Source organism: Phycodurus eques, chromosome 15, assembly GCF_024500275.1.
Source record: "Phycodurus eques isolate BA_2022a chromosome 15, UOR_Pequ_1.1, whole genome shotgun sequence".
In the NCBI taxonomy this organism is placed as follows: domain Eukaryota; kingdom Metazoa; phylum Chordata; class Actinopteri; order Syngnathiformes; family Syngnathidae; genus Phycodurus; species Phycodurus eques.
Window position 1 is genome coordinate 5688490 of NC_084539.1, and position 21751 is coordinate 5710240.

General features: G+C 42.0%; 1 protein-coding gene across 1 annotated transcript; it reads left to right on the plus strand.

The window, feature by feature from the left end:
- The first annotated feature begins 54 nt into the window (after positions 1 to 54).
- LOC133414102 (cilia- and flagella-associated protein 44-like) lies at positions 55 to 21549 on the plus strand. Its single transcript, XM_061699244.1, is given in 35 exon segments — positions 55 to 72; positions 2081 to 2211; positions 2741 to 2903; positions 3892 to 3994; positions 4076 to 4292; positions 4596 to 4710; positions 4812 to 4877; positions 4879 to 4977; positions 5080 to 5235; positions 5305 to 5352; positions 7462 to 7561; positions 8306 to 8400; positions 8484 to 8678; positions 8907 to 9017; positions 9094 to 9246; positions 9412 to 9594; positions 9769 to 9911; positions 10806 to 11085; positions 11579 to 11634; positions 11830 to 11992; positions 12095 to 12225; positions 12559 to 12764; positions 12838 to 12982; positions 13106 to 13283; positions 13453 to 13694; positions 13879 to 14086; positions 14158 to 14361; positions 14544 to 14736; positions 14806 to 14904; positions 16134 to 16264; positions 18971 to 19087; positions 19209 to 19410; positions 19504 to 19664; positions 19790 to 19924; positions 21286 to 21549. Coding segments are annotated over 35 exon segments (5211 nt in total).
- Positions 21550 to 21751: the final 202 nt, after the last annotated feature.

Below are 21751 nucleotides of genomic sequence, written 5' to 3' on the forward strand. Positions count from 1 at the left end.
ATTTCTGCTTTTCACTCATTTTTGTTGTTGTTTGTTCCGAGACCACTCGAAGTCATGATGCCAGTGAAACGGGTGACAGCACACACATTATACAGAAAAACACAATACACTTCACATTTATGGAAATATAAAGCCATATATACCAGAATAATTCAAATACTTGTTCAAAATAAGTTTATAATAATAAATTAAGTATAATTATCGTAAATATTAATAATATATAATAAAACCCAGAACAAAGTGAATTGCTGTAACAAATAAGTGGCCCAAACAATTGTTGCATGTTTTTTTCCCTTTAATTTCCTGTATCCACTATTGCTGCTGAAACGATGCAAATTTCCCCATTGTGGGAATAAATATCTTAAAACCATGAGACCAACATCTACACTTACAATGGGTACGGAAAGTATTCAGACCCCCTTAAATTTGTTACTTTTTTTATATTGCAGCCATTTGCTAAAATCATTTAAGTTCATTTTTTTCCTCATTAATGTATACACAGCACCCCATATTTACAGGGGGGAAAAAATAATTGTTGACACTTTTGCAGATTTATTAAAAAAGAAAAACTCAAATGTCACACAGCCATAGGTATTCAGACCCTTTGCTCAGTATTTAGTAAAAGCACGCTTTTGAGCTAATACAGCCATGAGACCTTTTGGGAATGATGCAACAAGTTTTTCACACCTGGATTTGGGGATCCTCTGCCGTTCCTCCTTGCAGATCCTCTCCAGTTCTGTCAGGTTGGGATGGTGAACGGTGGGCAGCCATTTTCAGAACTTTCCAGAAATGCTCAATTGGGTTTAAGTCAGGGTTCTGGCTGGGCCATTCAAAAACAGTCACGGAGTTGCTTCCGAAGCCACTCCTTCGGTATTTTAGCTGTGTGTTTAGGGTCATTGTCTTATTTGAAGGTGAACACTCGACCCAGTCTGAGGTTCTGAGCACTGTGGAGAAGGTTTTCGTCCAGTATATCTCTGTACTTGGCCGCATTCATTTTTGTTCGATTGCAACCAGTCGTCCTGTCCCTGCATCTGAAAAACACACCCACAGCATGATGCTGCCACCACCATGCTTCACTGTTGGGAAGGTGATGAGCAGGGCCTGGTTTTCTCCACACATGCCACTTAGAATTAAGGCCAACAATTTCTATCTTGGTCTCATCAGACCAGAGAATCTTATTTATCACCATCTTGGAGTCCTTCAGGTGTTTTTTAGCAAACTCCATACCGGCTGCGTCTTGCACTGAGGAGATGCTTCCATCGGGCCACTCTGCCATAAAGCCCCGACTGGTGGAGGGCTGCAGTGATGGTTGACTTTCTAGAACTTTCTCCCATCTCCCGACTGCATCTCTGGAGCTCAGCCTTTCTCACCAAGGCTCTTCTCCCCCAATTGCTCAGTTTGGCCGGACGGCCAGCTCTCGGAAGGTTTCTGATCGTCCCAAACGTCTTCCATTACAGGATTATGGAGGCCACTGTGCTCTTAGGAACCTTAAGTGCAGCAGAAACGTTTTGTAACCTTGGCCAGATCTGTGCATTGCCACAATTCTGTCTCTGAGCTCTTCAGGCAGTTCCTTTGACCTCATGATTGTCATTTGCTCTGACATGCAGTGTGAGCTGTAAAGTCTTACATAGACAGGTGTGGGGCTTTCCTAATCAAGTCCAATCAGTATAATTAAACACAGCTGGACTCCAATGAAGGTGTAAAACCATTTTAAGGATGATCAGAAGAAATGGACAGCACCCGAGTTAAATATAAGAGTGTCACAGCAAAAGGTCTGAATACTTATGGCTGTGTGATATTTCAGTTTTTCTTTTTTTAATAAATCAGCAAAAAAATCTCACTATGTGGTGCTGTGTGTACATTAATGAGGAAAAAAATGAACTTAAATGATTTAAACAAATGCTGCAATATAGTGAAAAATTTAAGGGGGTCTGAAAACTTTCCGTACTGTATACTGGGATTATTTGTCAAGAACAGACAATTGTTATTTTGTGATGGTGATTATGTTTGCCTTCTGTAAAATTATACATAATATTTGATGAGTGACTGTATCTGTTATTTAATGTTTTTATTGTCACAGAAGGAGATTGTGATCACGTCTGCTGAGGAAAAACCTCTCTCTACAGACATGTACTACAAATATGAGCAGCTTTATTCTAGACCGTTCATCACCCCCGGCTCTGACATCCCAGAGAACCTCCTGAATCTCTCGTATCCTACTACCCTACACCTCTCCCATCGAGTTTATGATTCTACCTTTGTTTGCCCACCTGCCTATGAGCAAGAAAGCGAATCCCAGTTATGGACTCTTTCTTTCTTTTTTTCTTTCTTTCTTTTTGGAGGGAAACTGAGCGAGTTGCTGAGTTTTAAGAACTAAGTTACTGAGAAACAAGAACTGAGGTTTGAAACTAACATCACAAAAACATTTGTTCATTGTGATTTTGACGCACTTGCACAATAAATGGAACTATAGTAAGAGTAACAGAAAATAAGACTAGACTCTCTAGACACTCTGATTCTTATATTTCTCACATAAAAACCACAAACTAAAGATAAACACATGTTGAGATTAGTCCAGGTCTTGTTATCCCAAGATCCTTACCTAAGGTTGTATTAGCTGCAATGTACATTGACAATGTAGCTGTTACTATAAAAAGCAGCATTCATTTAATGTTAGGAGTCCATAAAGTAAATGATTTTGATGAGTCTCATCATGATCCTTGATTCCTTCTTCTTGAAGTCACTCTTTTGGCTACGACTGTAGACGCAGAGCAAACTTGCAGCTGCTGGGAGACAGAACTTTGCTCTTTATAGCTGGTCAGATGGTCATATTGCTTAATGTTCCCACCAAGCAGCAGAGACACATCCGCTCCTGCAGTGGCAGTGGAATTGGCTCAATTGGGGTAAGAATGAGGGAAATGTACAAAGTAATACAATGTAAATTATAAGGGAGCAAGGAGAAACACCTGAGTGTTGCGACATAGGAGAGTGCTGACTCTGGTTCCTCTTTGGAACACATAGAATTGAGGTCCTTGAAGTAATTTTCTTCACCGATCCACAATATATCAAGTCAAGGTTAGCAGTGATCCGTAACTAACATACACAGTGATGAGGGTGCATCACTCCCCATTCTGAGCTGCCAGTTAGTAAAACAGAATCTCATCAAAGCCGGCTGGAAGATGAGTTTTTTGCTTAGCAACCGCCGAAGCTACAATCCGCAATTTGCTCAGCCTTACTGGCACCCACAGATCAAACAGGCCAAAAGAACTTCCTCTTCATCTTGACTATCAGTTTGGGGAGTACCATCGCAACAGGGACCCACCACTTTATGGCCACAGCTCCAGTCGGCCCCAATTGGTCCACTTGGATTAAATATCTCCCACCTCCTCCAGGATCATTGGTGAAGTTTTGCCAGAGGTAGGACTCTGGCAAGGGATTCTGCCAGAGGTTCCCAGCAAACCTCCCAGTTTCTGCTAGGCCTGGCAAGCGTCATCCCCTACCATTGAGGCCAAAACACCTCAAGGTGGTAACCAACTGATCTACAAGTAGTTCCTAGTCTGTTTCTGCAGCCAGGGAATATACTGTACGTTCTCATAACAGTCATCATGTAATTGTCAGGTTGTTTGCCCAATTTCCGGTGAAAATGGTACCAGCCCTTGCACTAGCCCTGGAGTGTATAAGCAATATAGAAAAAGGATGGATGGGCATTTTCTTGTCAAGGTGCTAGTTTAAATCTGGAGCGCTGCCAGCACACTCTGAAACCGAGAAAATCCTTGGGACACTAATGTGTGTCCAGACCCCTCAATCCGATCTCTATCCTTGCAATATATGTGTCCCTTAGTCCAACCACTATGTGTTCGCGTAATTAATATGTGGTTTGTGTATGTGTAGGTACACCCAAGTCAAGAATACTTTATTGTTGCTGAGAAGGGAAAAAAGCCCATTCTGCTAGTATATGAATATCCTTCATTACAAGCATACCGTATTCTCAGAGGTAAGTAGAACCAATATTCATCACTGTTATATTATTTCTCTTACATGCTCGTGTTGTGATCATGTGTTCATGTATGTGTAGATGGTACAGAGCTTGCGTTCAGCTCTGTGAACTTTAACACTGATGGGAGTCTTCTGGCCAGCCTGGGCAGTGCACCAGACTACATGCTGACAGTGTGGAACTGGAGGCAGGAGGAGGTGTTGCTCAGGTGCAAAGCCATTTCTCAGGAGGTTTACAAAGTGAGTTTCTCCCCATACAACCCTGAACTACTGACATCATCAGGATCCGGACACATCAAGTAAGTGACACAATGCTTTCTACTCCTAAAATACAATTGTTTTGTTGTAGGAGTCATCATGGAAATCTTTCAAGTCATGTAAAAAGCCAGATTTCCATCTAGTGGTTCAGATGTCCACTTTCATGGTTTCATGCAGTAAACCCTGATCTGGCTTGCACTTCCATCACGACATCCTGGCAGGATGGCAATTGTTGTGTTAGTCATTGTATATTATCATACTGAACCCGCCAATGAATTTAACAAGAAAATAATGTGTCACTTTGTTCACAGTACATTTAGGATTCAAATATTGTCCCTCCCCAGGTTCTGGAAAATGGCCAGCACATTTACAGGTCTCAAACTGGAAGGACTTATTGGCCATTTTGGAAAAACTGCAGCTACAGATATTGAAGGCTACATAGAACTTCCCGATGGAAAGGTTTGTGCCCTGCTGATCTGATAGGTTGGGTTTATACTGTATAAATCCCAACCTATGTGGCTCAAAAACACTGGGCCTTTGACCAGTGTTTGTCCTCCCAGGTGGTGTCTGGCTCAAACTGGGGCAACCTGCTTCTGTGGAATGGAAATTCCATTAAAGTGGAGCTGCTGCAGCAAGGGAGGACAGTGTTGTCATGCAGGGGTTGTCCAGCCTTTTGCCTTGGAGGATGGACAACTGATGACCATTGGCTCTGATGGAGTGATTCGGGTAAAGCTGAACTAACCGGCATAGTTGAAAGGCTGCAATTATCCTGTTGGTTGTTGTAACAATTATCCTGTTTGATGTTGTAACGTTCCTGTGCGCATGCAGGGCTGGGACTTAGAGACAATCGACAATGCAGACAGTAGCAGTGAAAGCAGCAAGTTCGAGATGGAGCCAATGAATGAGATGGTGGTTGGGCACCACGTATGCCTCTCCTCAATTGTGAAAAGCTCCCAGCCTGACTCAACTGTTTGGTTTGCTCAGGTCACCAGTCATCTCTCACGAAAAGGTCTTTCCTCTGTGAGATATTCAAACCTGATCTCTTTTTTGTAGGATTCCAGTGGAGCTATTTGGAAACTGGATCTTTCATTCACATACACTGTGAGACTCGTCTACACAATTAAGCAAAGCAAGGTTTACCTTGACGTCTGAATCAAACTGAAATGATCAAGGATCATATAGGGTGAACAATACAATACCTTATTTTGCAATAAGGTATTTTGTCTTATTCTCCTATAAATGATCCAGTTTGCACGGTAAGAGGCCAATTTACAAATCCTGTGCATTGGGCATGCTTGAAGATTTGGGCATCAACACAAAGCAAGTCCATGGAAGGTAATCCTTAAGCCAGTATCAGGAACAAATATAATGGCAATAATCAGGGACAGACTGAGAAAACTTGCCATATGTGTAGGCTCACAGGACACATTTCCAAATGGGCTTTGATAATAAAAATGAAGGAATGGAATGGAAGAAACCTGATGCAAAAACATGGCTAGGTTGGAGTAGGTTCTTGCAGAACATGATACAACTTATATAAAGGAACCAGTGAAGGGGGAAAAGCCAGGCTTCAGGAGGATTTCAAACAATTTTTCGGCCCACAGAATCAAATTATTCCAACACACATGAAGTAGTCCGTGATTATTTACACCGCCAATTCCCACCATGTATTCCCAGCTGCTGTGGTGGGCCCCTATATGGACAGGTTGTGCAAACCTTACGTAATGTAGCTGCCCAAGCGGCAAGACACCAAGTGACAGGATTTCTTCTCTGGGTGGAAATACTGTCACGTGACAGCGGGGAAGCCTTTGACCACCCCATATTCATGGTCGTGTTCTAACATGTAGATTCTGTGTAAATCTTTTGTATGAGCATTCCATTTTTCTGTGACTTTTTAAAACTACTGGAAAACTATCAACATAATCAGCGACGAGTAAACATTGACTCGACGTTCATCACAATAATGTCGACTTGAAAGAAAATGAAGCTGTGCAACCCCTAGTTGATATTCCTTTTCAATAACTCACGGATGTTGGGAACAGTCCTTAAGTAATGGTCGACCCAGAAAAGTTAATACCAGGCTTGTTGCTAGGTATATTTTGGGTAACCCTCTAAGGCTAGGCAGTGACAGTAAACCAGATATTTACCCATCCATCCATCCATTTTCTGAGCCGCTTCTCCTCACTAGGGTCACGGGCGTGCTGGAGCCTATCCCAGCTGTCATCGGGCAGGAGGCGGGGTACACCCTGAACTGGTTGCCAACCAATCGCAGGGCACATACAAACAAACAACCATTCGCACTCACATTCACACCTACGGGCAATTTAGAGTCTCCAATTAATGCATGTTTTTGGGATGTGGGAGGAAACCAGAGTGCCCGGAGAAAACCCACGCAGGCACGGGGAGAACATGCAAACTCCACACAGGCGGAACCGGGGATTGAACCCGGGTCCTCAGAACTGTGAGGCTGACGCTCTAACCAGTCGTCCACCGTGCCGCCCAGATATTTACCCTTGAAGGAAATTTGCAAGGGTCATGGGATTTTGCCCATCCAGTTGATTTGTGTGATTTGTGGATTTGAAAGAGGCATATACCAGCATCCACTGGGATGCCCTATGGGGCGTTCTAGGGCTCTATCTTTCCATCAAACGTGGATAAAGGGCTTTGCTTATAGGCTGTGTTTGATAATGATCAGAATAATAATGTTTGTGTCACAGTTTAAGGTCGGAAAGTGTTTTGAACGTCATATTACATACAGTATTTGTTTTTTGCAGATCGTGTGCTTTTGGTTGTTTTGTTTTGTGCCTTGCGAGACTATGACCCACCAATTCCTGTGGGGGTTAGCCATTCAGCATGACACGTTTGTGAGAACTGGCAAGTCATAAGCCTTACTGTTGGATATCATTGGATAGCTCCATATGACTTGGAAATTACTTCCTGTATCCTAACTCAATAACAGAGTCCTGAATACTTCAAATGAGTCCTGAACACTTCAAAAGATTCAAGCAACGTCAATACGTACAACTAAAAGAAGGTTTGCCATAACCAGTCCTTAAACGAAGCACCTTGAGCATCAACCACTCACTGAAATGACTTTAAAACACCTTGAGAAAATAAAAGTTCAGAATCGTCTGCTCTGCTGTAGTGACTACTGTACTGCAACTTGAACACACTTTAGTGACTTTATTTAACCAAAATCTTTGTGAACAGACTCCTGATCCAGAGTGTCTGTTATCCTTCCACGCTGGACCAATAAAGGGTCTTGATGTGTCAAAGAAAGGTCATCTCATGGCCACTACTGCGTTGGACCGTGAGTCACTATATGTACAGAACCTACACAAATAGAAAAAAATATTGATATCCTTCTGTTAAAGAAAGAAAAATTCACAATGGTCGCTGACAAAAGTAATAATTAACTGTATTGCTCTTTTTTTTTAAGTAATGGAACATGCCTGGTGAATTGCAATGGTATCTCAAATTTAATATTTTTTTGCACAATATTTTGAAGCAAGTGTTTCAATCAAATAAGAATGAGAATGAACTGTGTACAACTGTCTCATATTTGAAGGGTGGCTTATCCAGACTGCATGTTTCAGCACTGTCCACAGATGTTCAATAGGGATTTTGGATTAGGACTCGCTAGGCAGTCCAATGTTTTCATCTCAGCCATTTCCTGGTTCTTTTTAGCTTTTTGATTTTGGGTCAATATCCTTTTGGGAGGGTCCATGACCTGGGGCTGAGGCCAAGCTTTCTGATACTGGGGAGCACATTCCTCTCCAGAATGTTTTGAAATGCTTGAGATTTCATTGTACCCTGCACAGATACAAGATGTTGCACCGCATCGACAGAACTCACTTTATGTACAGTGTTCTGTTGATGAAGTGCCTAATTTTTATCAATGGGAGTTTTCAGTACAGTTTATGTTACAGTATTACTTTTGTCAGTTTAAAATGATGTCAATCACCACTGTGGATCTTTCTTTTTCTTAATCAAAAAGGTACCAAAATTTTTTTCACAACACACCTCCTATGTTTCTGAATAACTCCTTTTCCAGGTTCAGTCCGAGTCTTTGACTTTCTGGCAAAAACAGAACTCATCAGAAGCCGATTCAGTCAGGGTGGAACTGCTGTGCACTGGGCCCCAACTTCAGTAAGTATGGACATGCATTAATGCTATTTCATTTCCATAAAACTTGATTATTGGAATAAACAACCTCAGATGTTTCTTTGCAGGTGAACCATAGTGGAGGTTTATTGGTGACAGGCTTTGAAGATGGGGTGGTCCGCTTACTGGAGCTTTTTGACCCCATAGGGCTGCACAACAACAAAGGAGATGCCCACATTCGACTCAAACAAGCCTTCAAACCTCATAATTCCCCTGTAACCTCTGTGGCATTTGAAGGCAATGGGAAAATATTAGCCACAGGGGTAAGCACCTTTGACAATCCACTTAGAATACTGTACATTATTTGCTTACAAGTCTTTCAGTACAATTCATTAGGACACATTTTCTCTGGAGGACGTTCTGTAAAAATCAAGTGGAAACCAAAACTCATGAAGTCACTAAGCTTTTTTTCAAATTTTTTTTCATATTAGTGCTCTGTCATGAGTCTTTTCTTACTCCTTCTTACAGCTAACCTTTACATTTATCCTCAGAGCTCAGATTGCACTGTGTTCTTCTTTACTGTTGGAGAAAAATATGAGCCAATCGGTTTTGTCCATGTTCCTGGACCAGTACAGATGCTGGAGTGGTCACCGCATTCTCATGTAAGTTTCTGTTTAAAGGGCAGTCTATTTTGAATGTGCAAAATATATTCATATGCCAATCCTCACTCTTACACAGAATGAAAACAGGTTGTTAATCCTGTGTCAGAGTGGTCATATTGTGGAAGTACCTTGTCCTGAACACAATATCCTGAAGCCAAGAAAATCCTACCAGCTGCTGGAACTGCCCAGAAGATCCTTCTGCTTCAAGAGCATCAAATCTCGAATCAAGGTTTCCCTTCATAAACGTTAGGATTTTAATACACATTGACTACACTGTTTTACATCAATGGTTCTTTAATTTACAAGATGAAAAAATCTCATTTGTGCTACCAATTCTTTGGTATACTTAAATAATCAACAAAACTCGCATGACGTATATTTCCATCGGTTGTAGAGAGAAGAGGAAATAGCAAGACGACAAGCTTTCAAGGTAAAACAGCAGAAAGAGCAAGAGGAGCATCAAGTCATAGAAGAGGAGAAGCTGGAAGAGGATTTACCCCCAATCTTCATCCCTAACCCTCATAGTCCTCTTCACTGTGGTTTCTACTCACAGCCTGGCCAATTTTGGCTCTCTATGGTGTGCATACAGTACATAAAGACCAATTATGATCAATTTGTTGATCATCTGATATGGTCAACAACTATCAAGAGACGCACCCACGTTTGTAGACATTAACTACAACAACAGGATACACTAATTTTTAGTTGTTTTGTTTATCTGCCTAATTTACTTTAACTCTTTCGTCTTCAGGGAGGGTTTGACTCAGGTTTCTTGTACCATTGCAAGTTTTCTGACAGTCAAGATGAGGATTACGACCAACGTCAAGATGAGCCATTTGACTTCCTGACTGTCGTGAATGCTGATGATGACCCCATTTGTTCAATCACCTTCAAGTATGACAATTGAAGAAACTAAAAAGTGAAAATACAGGTTTTACACCGTAGTAGGGCTGGAGCTATTGAATATTTTAGTATTCGAGTATCCTCCCAAAATGTTTATTGAATAATCTGGTATTCGGATAAATTATATTTTTGCTAAGGTAAAGAGCAATTATGAATACACAAGAAAAAAATGCGCCATTTCACTTAAAAGGGATGACCGTTTTTCAGATAATCACCTGTTTTATTTCTTAAATTCACATCGAGCAGTAAAATGACTTCTTGTCATGAAATATTTTCAGTGAGGCAATTTAAAATACCAATAAAAATAAATAAAACATATTTCAGTTGAAATGTAGCATCTTTTCTTCTTAGCAATTCTTGTAAGTATAAAAAACAAGTCATTCGTTAAAAAACGCATGAGGAGGATTTGCGCAACTCCACTTGAGCAGCTAGCATTTTAGGATATGACAGCATAATACAGTAGGTTCTTGGCTGTGCATTTAAGAGCTTAGACCACATTAACTAAACTAAAATAAAAATGAAGACACTTTGATAAGAAACACAAATATTACATTTATAAATTTTTTGTCAAACTTTTCCACTCACAATATTATTTTTGTTTTTTTACCGACTGTACTTGACTCACAATGTATCCATGTTGCTTGTACACTCGCAATGTGTCTCACACACATACTTAAATCACTGAGCAAAGCTGTCTCAAGGCAGTTACTGTATATACCAATCGTATCAAACTGGGAGGGCTGACAGTGAATTAGTAAAATAAACGGCTCCCCGTTGCAGAAAACAAATTTTTTCTACTCGAAATACTCGAAACATTCCAGTTCTCATTGCAGCCCTACTCCATCGTAACCGGGTGAGGCTTATGTTTGGTTGTTTTTGTCACAGCTCCAACAGGCAGCTGATGCTATGTGGCATGCACTCAGGCTCCATCAGAGTTTACCCTCTTGATCCAGGCACCCATACCCTAACCTCCATGCGGGCATACTGGGAATTGAGCATCCATGACAGCAATTATGGACACCTGCAGCACATCTGCTGCAGCTATGATGACCAGTTTGTGTTGACAGCAGGAGATGACGGGAACATCTTCTCCTTCAACCTGCTTCCTCATGAGGAGCTGCAGAAAGGCCTGGAGAAAAAAAGGGCCATGGTTCCTTCTCCAAGGGTTAGTCAACATTTTCGAGGAAGACTTTAATTATAGGCAGCACGGTGGACGACTGATTACAGCGTCTGCCTCACAGTTCTGAGGACTGGGCTTCAATCCCCGGCCCCGCCTGTGTGGAGTTTGCATGTTCTCCCCGTGCCTGCATGTGTTTTCGCCGAGCACTCCGGTTTCCTCCCACATCCCCAAAACATACATGGTAGGTTAATTGACAACTCTACATTGCCCGTAGGTGTGAATGTGAGTGCGAATGGTTGTTTGTTTATATGTGCCCTGCGATTGGCTGGCAACCAGTTCAGGGCGTACCCCGCCTCCTGCCCGATGATAGCTGGGATAGGCTCCTGCAGCCCGCGACCCTAGTGAGGAGAAGCGGCTCAGAAAATGGACGGATGGATGGACTTTAATTATACAGATATATATATACATTTATATTGATAAACAGATAAGCAACTGTAGCATATAAAATGAAAGTAATATATTGTGATCCTTCAACTAGGTCAGTCTTGAGTATGAGGATTTGGCTCAGGATATTGAAGACCCTGCAGCCGACAGGTTGAGTATGAATCAATTGTTATTGAATATCGCCTTCTCTGGGCATTGGGTAGCAATGTGGTATACGCTGGTGTCTTTCATGCACTTAGCCCTGGTTCAGTTACAATTCCCCGTTACGTTGTCGTAACAAGGGGGAAACAGCCAGAAAACTAAACAAACAGAAAATAAAAATCGTCTTCTACTCCGTCCTACCAGCATAGAGATGGTCAAACAGAAGGTGGAGAAAGACCATCAGTCTCAGGAAGCTGAAAAGAAGAAATCTGACAAGCGGAGAAGGCTAGCTGAGATTCAGAATACGTTCAAGAAACTGCTCAAGGACAACCTTGACCTACCAGAACATTCCCGGCTGACACTTGCGGTACCACACAGTAAAACTTTGACAAGGAGGATGACAAATGCGAAATCAAGTCGAGCGCAACTAAAATTGGTTCCTACCTCTTTGTAATTTATTTTTAAGCAGGTGTTGCAGCTCGATGAGTGTTTTCAAGAGCAGGCTGAGAGGGAGAAGACGCGAAAATTAAAAAAGATCCAAGAGCAGATGAGCTGGGAAGAGCAACACTCCCATATAGCACTAAAAATAATACAGGACAGGTACTAATGTCTAACATGGCTTTTGTCACATTGTGACCTACCATCTCAAATGCTTTCCATGTACAATTTATTTCTCTATTTAAACTGTAATATTTATTTTGGGATTTAGATGCATTCCGCCCAGATTTCGAATCATTTCCCCTGTGCACTTGTTGCTCCTGGAATTTACTCATGCATGTTCTAAAACACATTTAATATTTTTTTTTTTATCCAAGCGATAAGATTGTAATACATATGAGCTGAAGCATCTCGTAAAGGCTGTAAATGTCAAAACACAAATACTGTACAAGCCTAAAACCACATTGAAAAGCCCTGTTGGTGTTTTACTTTCAGGTTCAAAGGCTATTTGGAGACTAACATAGTCACTGTGTTTGCCATTGGCACAGACCACAGAGTCTCCACCTACCATATTCCAGCACTTCCTTCAGCGCAGGTCCAACAGCAGAGCAGTTATAGCAAGTCCAGCAGCAATGAAACTGCTCAAGTTGAATGCAGAAGATCCAGAGATCAAACTGTAAAAGACAGTAATGAAACAGATGGTGAGACCAGTATTTCTTTTACCTGTGTCAAATACTGTAAATTAATGAATTATTGGTCATGTGTGCTCGCCAGAGGAATATGTGCCACACTCTCTGGTGACTCGATCGTCTGGGATAAAGCTGGCAGATCGGCAGGTAGAGAGGCTCAGAAAGGCCGCAGAAAAAGCTGAACAGGCACGAGCCAAGATTGATAAGAGGAAGCAAGAATGGGACAAATTGTGAGTGTGGCACCGCTGCAGACCTTTTTGCTAGACGTTCCGCACTAAAAGCTGCATCCAATGATTTGCTCAACTATTGCTGTTCAAACTAATGCAGCGTTAACCACTTTATTGGCATCTCAGTTACACAGAGAAACCCAAGAAGAACTGTGAAGATCCACGAGACGTTCAAGCCATCTGTGAAGCCAAGGAAAACATTGGAGACTTGAAACTTAAAACAGACAAAAACTTCACTGTACCAAAACACATACGAATGAATGCAGACAGAAAGAAAGCAGAGATCACCGACCTGGAGAGCAAAGTAAGCACACACACTATATTATTGTACACATTTACTGTAATTCCCAGCATTAGGTTCCTCCATGTTCTTTTCTAACTCCAAATGCAACTTACTGTATAATGATCCGGATGACAACGTATCAGCTAAATACACACATGATTTTTAGAAATCATTGCATCCATCCCGCCAGATACGTCAGAAACAGACTGAGATGAACAGAGAGATTGTGGCCTTGCGTGACTCCAAACGTCTCCTTTTATCAAAACTGCGGGCTGAGGCTATGCAGTTCCAGAGGGTCCAGAGTCTTCTGCCATCCCATCTCCTACGCCATCCACCGCACCTACCCACTATACATCCAGAAGAAATCCCAGACAAAAGGCTGCAATGCACCCGCACCATCCTCGAGAGATACAGGGTGCTGAGGGACCAAAAGTAGGCGTCAGATTTTATATTTGTTATAAGTCACAATATCTATGGTTTTAAATACACTGTTCAGAGATTACTTCATGGGAAAGACATGAAGGAAGGATCAAACTGCATTTTCTGCACTGTTCTGAAAATGGTTTGCTTTATTATTCATGATTTTTTTTTAAAATCAAAAACGTACCTGCTACAGGTTGCACTGCACAGAGATGGAGGATCAGGAGGGAGGCATAAGTTTGCTAAACCAACTGGAAAATGAGATGGAAGAAATGGAGGAAGGTGGAGATATGTCAGTTTTATCTGCTGCTACTGAAGGGGAAGAGGAGGACCCCCAAGGAGCACGGCTGAGCAAGGACGAGGAGAGCAAATTGCTGCACATGCAGGACTCTCTCCTAGAAATGGTTTGTTGTGTATAGTTATAAAATCGAAAAGGCAAATTGCTTATACTTGATTTTTGTTTTCCAATCACTAGATGGAGAGCATGGTACATCAGTTTGATAAGAAGCACCTGCTGTGCCTTCAGAAGGTACAGATGTTGGACTGCAAGCTAAAACTTGGCAACCTCCGTCAGCTGACACTCTATCAGGAACTGCTTCTCCTCAAAGAGGTTGACAAGAGTGAGACGAGTCTGCAAGAGAAGCTTGACACACATGTGAAGGAGGAGAACAACTTGATGGTGAGAAAATTGTCACCTGCAGTGTGTCACTATTACCACATGGGCCATTTCTGTGGTACATTTTCTTGATTTAGTATACAAACCCGGCTTTAGTTATCACACATGATTTCCGAATACACTTCAGAAAAAGTATAGCTGTTGCTTCATGCTGATTTTGTATTTGTTTCATACTTCTGTAAAAGTGTAAGTTGGAGGAATGTAAGAAAGAGCTGGAACTGAAGTATAAAGACATAACCAAGGTCCAGGAGAAGGAGAAGGCTATAACAAAAACTTTTCAGGCCTCGCTGGGTGACGACAACAAATTTGAAGAGTATCTGACAAAAGTTTTTAAAAGGAAAATAAAACGTGGCAAGAAGAAGGAGCAGGCAGGTGAAGGTGAGAGGAAAATTCAGATTGTTAGTGGGAGTTTTGGTTTTGTTTTCATGTTCTGAATATATTTTGCAGAAGAGGACGAGGACGACTTTGACGATTATGAAAACTGGGATGACGATGATGATTGGGATGCAGTGGAGGGAGAAGCTGCTGGAGAGGAATGCCCTCCAGGTCAGTAGTTTACTTTTCCTTCTCAGTGGATAGTGTCGTTAAACCTACTGTACATGTCAGCAACAGCTGTTTGTGTTTAACATTGGTTCAAAAGAGAACTTGCAGACACAAGTTTGAGGACCAGATGAAACACCGGAAGAATCTTCAATGATAGAGCTAACTTAAACTTAGTACAAGATAAATGGAGTGGTGCAGTGAGGAGCTAGCAAGGGAACTTAAGAGTTCTCAGTTCTCAATGGGCTACTTTACAGAATATGCGTTTGGGTTTGAGTTTACAATTTTAAATATGTGTGTAGGTGTCGAGGAGCACCTTATTGGGAGAAAAGTGATGACAGTTCAATGGCACATGACTGACTGGGCCCTAAGAAATGAGTATTTTTGATTGGCAGCATTGACATGAAATACTTTCGCGGTGCCCCAAAATCCCTGGCAGCAACCCTGCATGCAAGACGGGTCAGAGAGGACAACTGGAAAAAGGGGAGGATGTGAGGGGAACTTGGGAAGAGCAAATGGCTGGTGCAGAAACAATTGCAATGTAGGATGGTCACAACCCTAGATGTAGGATGGTCACAACCCTAGATGATCAGCCACATGAAGAGCACACACCATACCAGCAAACGGTTGATAAGAAACCTTACCGAGCACAGATGCCACAATGAACTGCAGCAACTGGTGGTGGACCTTCAGTGTCTCATAAGCGACAGCACAGGAATTCCTTGGATAACAGGAGCTGCATACAATGAGAGCTGGTTTTAAAACCAGAGAGCAGTCAATCACCAGTCAATCTTGAGTCTTTTGGGACCCCCAAGTATCAACAAAATGAAGATGATGATGGTAAGTGAGATATCAGGCAGGACGATTTCTCGCACCATACCAAGACCTCACTTCGACAAAGACTCTAGCATTTACAGTCATTCTTTGCAAGATCCTTTGAATGTAGCATTAGGTCAACTGATGACATTTAGTGATTCCACTACTGAAGGGAAATGATCTATTGGCAAGTTCTGATGATATTAGAATCGCTCAATAAGTATTAAGAAGCGCTGTAAGTACTCACAGTGTTTGCGTGAGCCATATTGTGAGGGTATTTTGCATATCCTCAGTCATAAATATATATTTATTATTAATAATTTTTAAATTTATTATTGTATCACACAACCCTTGGTAATGCATCATGAATCACCCAAAATATAACTGGGCACATCCTCTGCCTGTGCTTTTGGTCACAGGCTGTGAGCCAAAGCTGTTTGACCACATACTGCAGCTCCGTGAACGTCGCCTGGACCTGGAAGAACTGCTGATAGAGGAGAAGAAGAGTGCTGATGTTCTTGAGAAGGAAAGCAACTCCCTTGTTAAGAAGGTCAGGGGCTCATTAATGTGACAGAATGTGATTTAATGCCTTATGCGTATGCATAGGGATTGTCAGTGTTGGGAAAGTTCATTTTCGACACAAACTAGTTCAATGTTCAGTTCACCGTTCCAGAAATTAACTACCAGGTGGTTCAGTTCATCGTTCATAATTCAAAATTTTGAACTAATTTCACCATTCAAATAATGAGCTAGTTCATAGTTCTTTTTTTCTAATATGTTGCTGACAGCCAATTAAAATAAAATACTAGCATTGCATTTCCCCATTGTTGTCACCCATTCAGTCCACACTTGTAGTCAGCAGCATGGAGAGAACATGCAAACTCTCCATAGGCGAGGCCAGATTTGAACCCAGGTCCTCAGAACTGTGAGGCAGATGTGCTAACCAGTCGTGCCGCCTTATTTAAAACATCCATCCATCCATTTTCTGGGCCGCTTCTCCTCACTAGGGTCACGGGCGTGCTGGAGCCTATCCCAGCTGTCATCGGGCAGGAGGCAGGGTACACTCTGAACTGGTTGCCAGCCAATCGCAGGGCACATAGGAACAAACAACCATTCGCACTCACAGTCATGCCTACAGGCAATTTAGAGTCTCCAATTCATGCATGTTTTTGGGATGTGGGAAGAAACCGGAGTGCCGGAGAAAACCCACGCAGGCACGGGGAGAACATGCAAACTCCACACAGGCGGGGCCGGGGATTGAACCCGGGTCCTCAGAACTGTGAGGCTGACGCTCTAACCAGTCGTCCACCGTGCCGCTTATTTAAAACAAATAAAACAAATATAACTAAACAAAATAAATCCCATATTATGACAGTGTGATCGTAGTGTTTTAACTAAAGCGTTCTGATACAAATAATAATTTTCTTAGTGATCCATTTTTACAATTATGTACTGTATTACAAAATAACCAAAGAACACATTCCCTCCCTTTTACGCAGTGTCCCTGAATGCACCTCAAGCAATCAAACAGTTGCGTCGTGCCCGCCTAATGAATGGCGGCCGCACTGAATCAGTTGACAAATACTGTGTTTATCCCCCCGATATACGGAGGCTTGTATATAGTGAGTTCAGGAGGGTTTTGTCCCGGAAGTCCCTCAGAAAACCTTGCACTCTTGAATGAAAATTAACTTTTGTTCGAAAACCATTCACAGATGCTAGATAGAGCTCATCTCAATAACATTCATCAGGCAGAAATGAACGACGTTTAATTCACGCTCGCCCAAAATATCAACTGGTTGATGAACTTTTGTTTATTGACCTCATTCAGGTCCAACACTGGGCACCGGTTAAAGAGACCAGTGGCTCTCAACTGTTGTCACCCTGGGATGTATAAAATGTAAAAAAATAATAATAATCATTAAATAAAATGTTATACACACACACACACACACACACACACATACACACACACACATATATGAGTGGCGGCACGGTGGCCTCACACCTGGGTTCAAATCTGGCGTCGCCTGTGTGGAGTCCGCATGTTTTCCCCGTGCCTGCATGGGGTTTCTCCAGTTTCCTCCCACATCCAAAAACATGCATGCTAGGTTAGTCGAGGACTCTAAATTGTCCATAGGTGTGAATGTTGAGTGTGAACAGTTGTTTGTTTATATGTGCCCTGGGATTGGCTGGCGACCAGTTGTGGGTGTACCCCGCCTCTTGCCCAAAGATAGCTGGGATAGGCTCCAGCACGCCCGCGACTAGAGTGAGGAGAAGTGGTACGGAAAATGAATGAATGAATATTTATACAGTGGCTACGGAAAGTTTTCAGACCCCCTTAAATTTTTCACTCTTTGTTATATTGCAGCCATTTGTTAAAATCATTTAAGTTCATGTTTTTCCTCATTAATGTACACACAGCACCCCATATTGACAGGGAAGGAAAAAAAACAGAATTTTTAAATTTTTTGCTGATTTATTAAAAAAGAAAAACTTAAATATCACATAGCCATAAGTATTCAGACCCTTTGCTGTGACACTCTTATATTTAACTCGGGTGCTGTCCATTTCTTCTGATCATCATTGAGATGGTTCTACACATTCATTGGAGTCCAGCTGTGTTTGATTATACTGATTGGACTTGATTAGGAAAGCCACAAACCTGTCTATCCATGTCAGAGCAAATGAGAATCATGAGGTCAAAGGAACTGCCCGAAGAGCTCAGAGACAGAATTGTGGCAATGCACAGATCTGGCCAAGGCCACAAAAATAAATTCTGCTGCTGACATGCTGCAGCTGCACTTAAGGTTCCTAAGAGCACAGTGGCCTCCATAATCCTGAAATGGAAGACGTTTGGGACGATCAGAACCCTTCCTAGAGCTGGCCGTCCGTGTGTGCGAATGGTTGTTTGTTTCTATGTGCCCTGTGATTGGATGGCGACCGGTTCAGGGTGTACCCCGCCTTCCACCCGGAGATAGCTGGCATAGGCTCCAGCAGCCCGCGACCCGAGTGAGGATAAGCAGGTAAAGAAAATGGATGGATGGAATATGGGGTTCTGTGTGTATATTAATGGGAAAAATTAACTTAAATGATTTTAGCAAATTGCTGCAATATAAAAAGACAGTGAAAAATTTAAGGGGGTCTGAATACTTTCCGTACCCACTGTGTGTATATACGTATATACACACACACACACACACACACACACACACACACACGCACACAGAACTCTATGCTTATTGGTTTGAACTTGCAGCTCAAACCAGTGAAAATTGGTCGCAAGGCAGCAGAGGATGACTTGGAGCGAGTCACCAGGGAGAAACGGCAGAAGATGAACCAACTAGATGTTGTGGTTCCTCTCAGAGCACACCAGGTAAAGAGTGCTGGGAGATTTACTAAATAATTCAAGAAAAGTGATAACATACTGTTTTCACGAGTGTCTTCTTTCAATTGATTTTCTGCAACCAACTTCTTTACTTTCCCTTTTCTTCAAGATTGAGTTTGATATTGCAGTCCAAATGCCTCCAGACCTCAGCTCGGCATTGTTACTCAACAGGACAGAGCTTGAACGTCTGCAGGAGCGAGTGAAGCAGTTGGAGGTTGAAAAGAACCAGCAGAGAGAAGTCTACAATCAAGCCCGGCAGCAGCATATCAGGCTCATTCAAGAACGCAAGGACATGAACACTGAGATCCAGTGTAAGACTCAAGTAGGCAAATATCCAGAGGGCCACGAACCCCCAAATAGCAGACCCAAGACACACTAATAGAATTCATTGATGTCTTGTGTAGTGCTGCAGAAACGTTGCAACCAGCTAATGATGAGAAGGTTTGGGAGAGAGGTGGATCTGGAGGTTCTGCAGACGCTGTGCGGTAACAGGACAGTTGAGGAGTTGAAGCAGGAAAAACTTCTTCAAGAAGCTGCATATGCCAAAGAAATCAAACAATGGGATGTACGCAGAGTTCTTGTGTATTAGTTTGGGCATACGTGTATTTATGTGCTTTACAAGGTTAAACATTCACCTAAGGTCTTCACTTTATTTTGTTTATATTTTGTTTTTGTGTGTACTATCCATAGGTAAAAGTAGAAAAAGCTCGTGAGGCTCTGATGGAGATGACAAGGAGCAACACAGAGCGACTCCTCTGCTTGAACAGTCTCTTTGAGCAGAAGAAGGAGCTGGCGCACAAACTCGATGCAAGACAGAAGAAAATTGTAATTTCTTTTAGAAATCACCACATTGCATGCTACATTCTGTCTGAAATGAGTCTGACCCGTGTTCAAATCCGGCCTCATCTGTGTGGAGTTTGCATTGTTCTCCCCGTGCCTGCGTACGTTTTCTCCGGGTAATCCGGTTTCCTCCCACGTTCCAAAAACATGCATGGTAGGTTAATTGAAGAGTCTAAATTGTCTGTAGGTTTGAATGTCAGTGTGAATGGTTGTTTGTTTATATGTGCCATGCGATTGGCTGACAACCAATTCAGGGTGTACCACACCTCTCGCCCAAAGATAGCTGGGATAGGGTCCAGCACGCCCGCAACTCTAGTGAGGAGTAGCGCTAAGGAAAATGAATGAATGAATGTTTTTGTTGACCTCTGAGTACATTTTACAGCTATCATTATCTTGTTCATCAATGAAGACCAATGCTCATATCCCAGAAGATTCCTATTCAAGACCAAGCCCCTGACATTACCTCCACTGAGTCTCGAAGATGAGCTTCTATATTTGGAATTATGAGCATACCCCTTTTTTTTTTAATTGAAGCTTTAGCCTTCCCTTCACTTTTGGTAAATGTTCATCTTTGTCTCATCAGTCCATAAAACTTTGCCCCAGAATTTTTGAGACTTGTCTCTGCACTTTTTGGCAAATTCTAGCGTGACCATTCTATTCCTTTGGCTAATGAGTGTTTTTTATCTTCTCATGTAGCCTCTGTATTTCAGTTCATGAAGTCTTCTTCGAACAGTATAGGTTGTGATACGGTCATTCCTGCCCCCTGAAGGTTGTTTTATGTCCCACAGTTGTTTTTGGGCAACCCTTCTTTACAGCTTTCAAAATGTTTCTGTTATCAACTACTCCTGTTTTCCTTGAGCTACATGTTAGACATCTGTTCCTAGTACACCAGTGGCTTCTTTCTTCTTCAGGACAATCCAATTGACTGTGGGCTTATTGGCTATGACCATTGTTTGTGCAATAGCGCCAAGTGATTTTACATTCAGAATCTACTATCTCACTCCACATTATTCCGCTCATTGCTGACGTTGGAACCTTGTTGGGGCATGGTGGCCATCTACCAATCACCCAGAACGCCATTCATCTGGATGTGGTCAGCAACCTTAAATACACAAAGAGCCATTTGAATCCATTTCATACAGAAAAAAAACATGGGAGCCACAAAAGCCCTTTGACATCTAAAATGAAGGTCGTTTTTCTTTTCCTTTTTTTCATATCCGCATACAACAAAAACAGTTTTGCAAACAGTATCTATCAGCTAATTACTAAATGTAATTTTAAGCCAACTATTATCTGTTTAGGTCAACACCTTATTCCCTTATGATACAGTGCATGTCTGTTCTCAGGGAAAACAGCTTCAAGACTGCAGCAGGCGAACTGACAGGAAGGAAATTTTGAGTCTTCAAGAGCTGGTGAGAAAGCAGGCCCAGCAGGTGGAGAATCTCAGTAGAGAGATCAGCCTTTTCTCCCATAAAGGAGCGTACACCCTGCCAACCAGTCAGGCTAAGCTGCCTCCACTTGCTCCTTTGACCAACCCAACAGTTCAGAAACACATAAGGAAAACAGGTACACCAAATTTCAACAGTAGAGAAAGGAAGGCATACAACTGAATTAACAAAAGACTTAAGTCATGAAAAGAGAAGATTCCTCAGAAGGCCATCAAGTGCCTACCCATATGTTGTCCGAATTATATTATTTGCCACATTATAAAGATTAATAATAATAATCATTTTAATCACCAAGTGATCACAATTTGTTTTCTCATGTCAGATCCTTTTCTGAATTTAGATTTCTGAAGTTGTTCTGATTTGC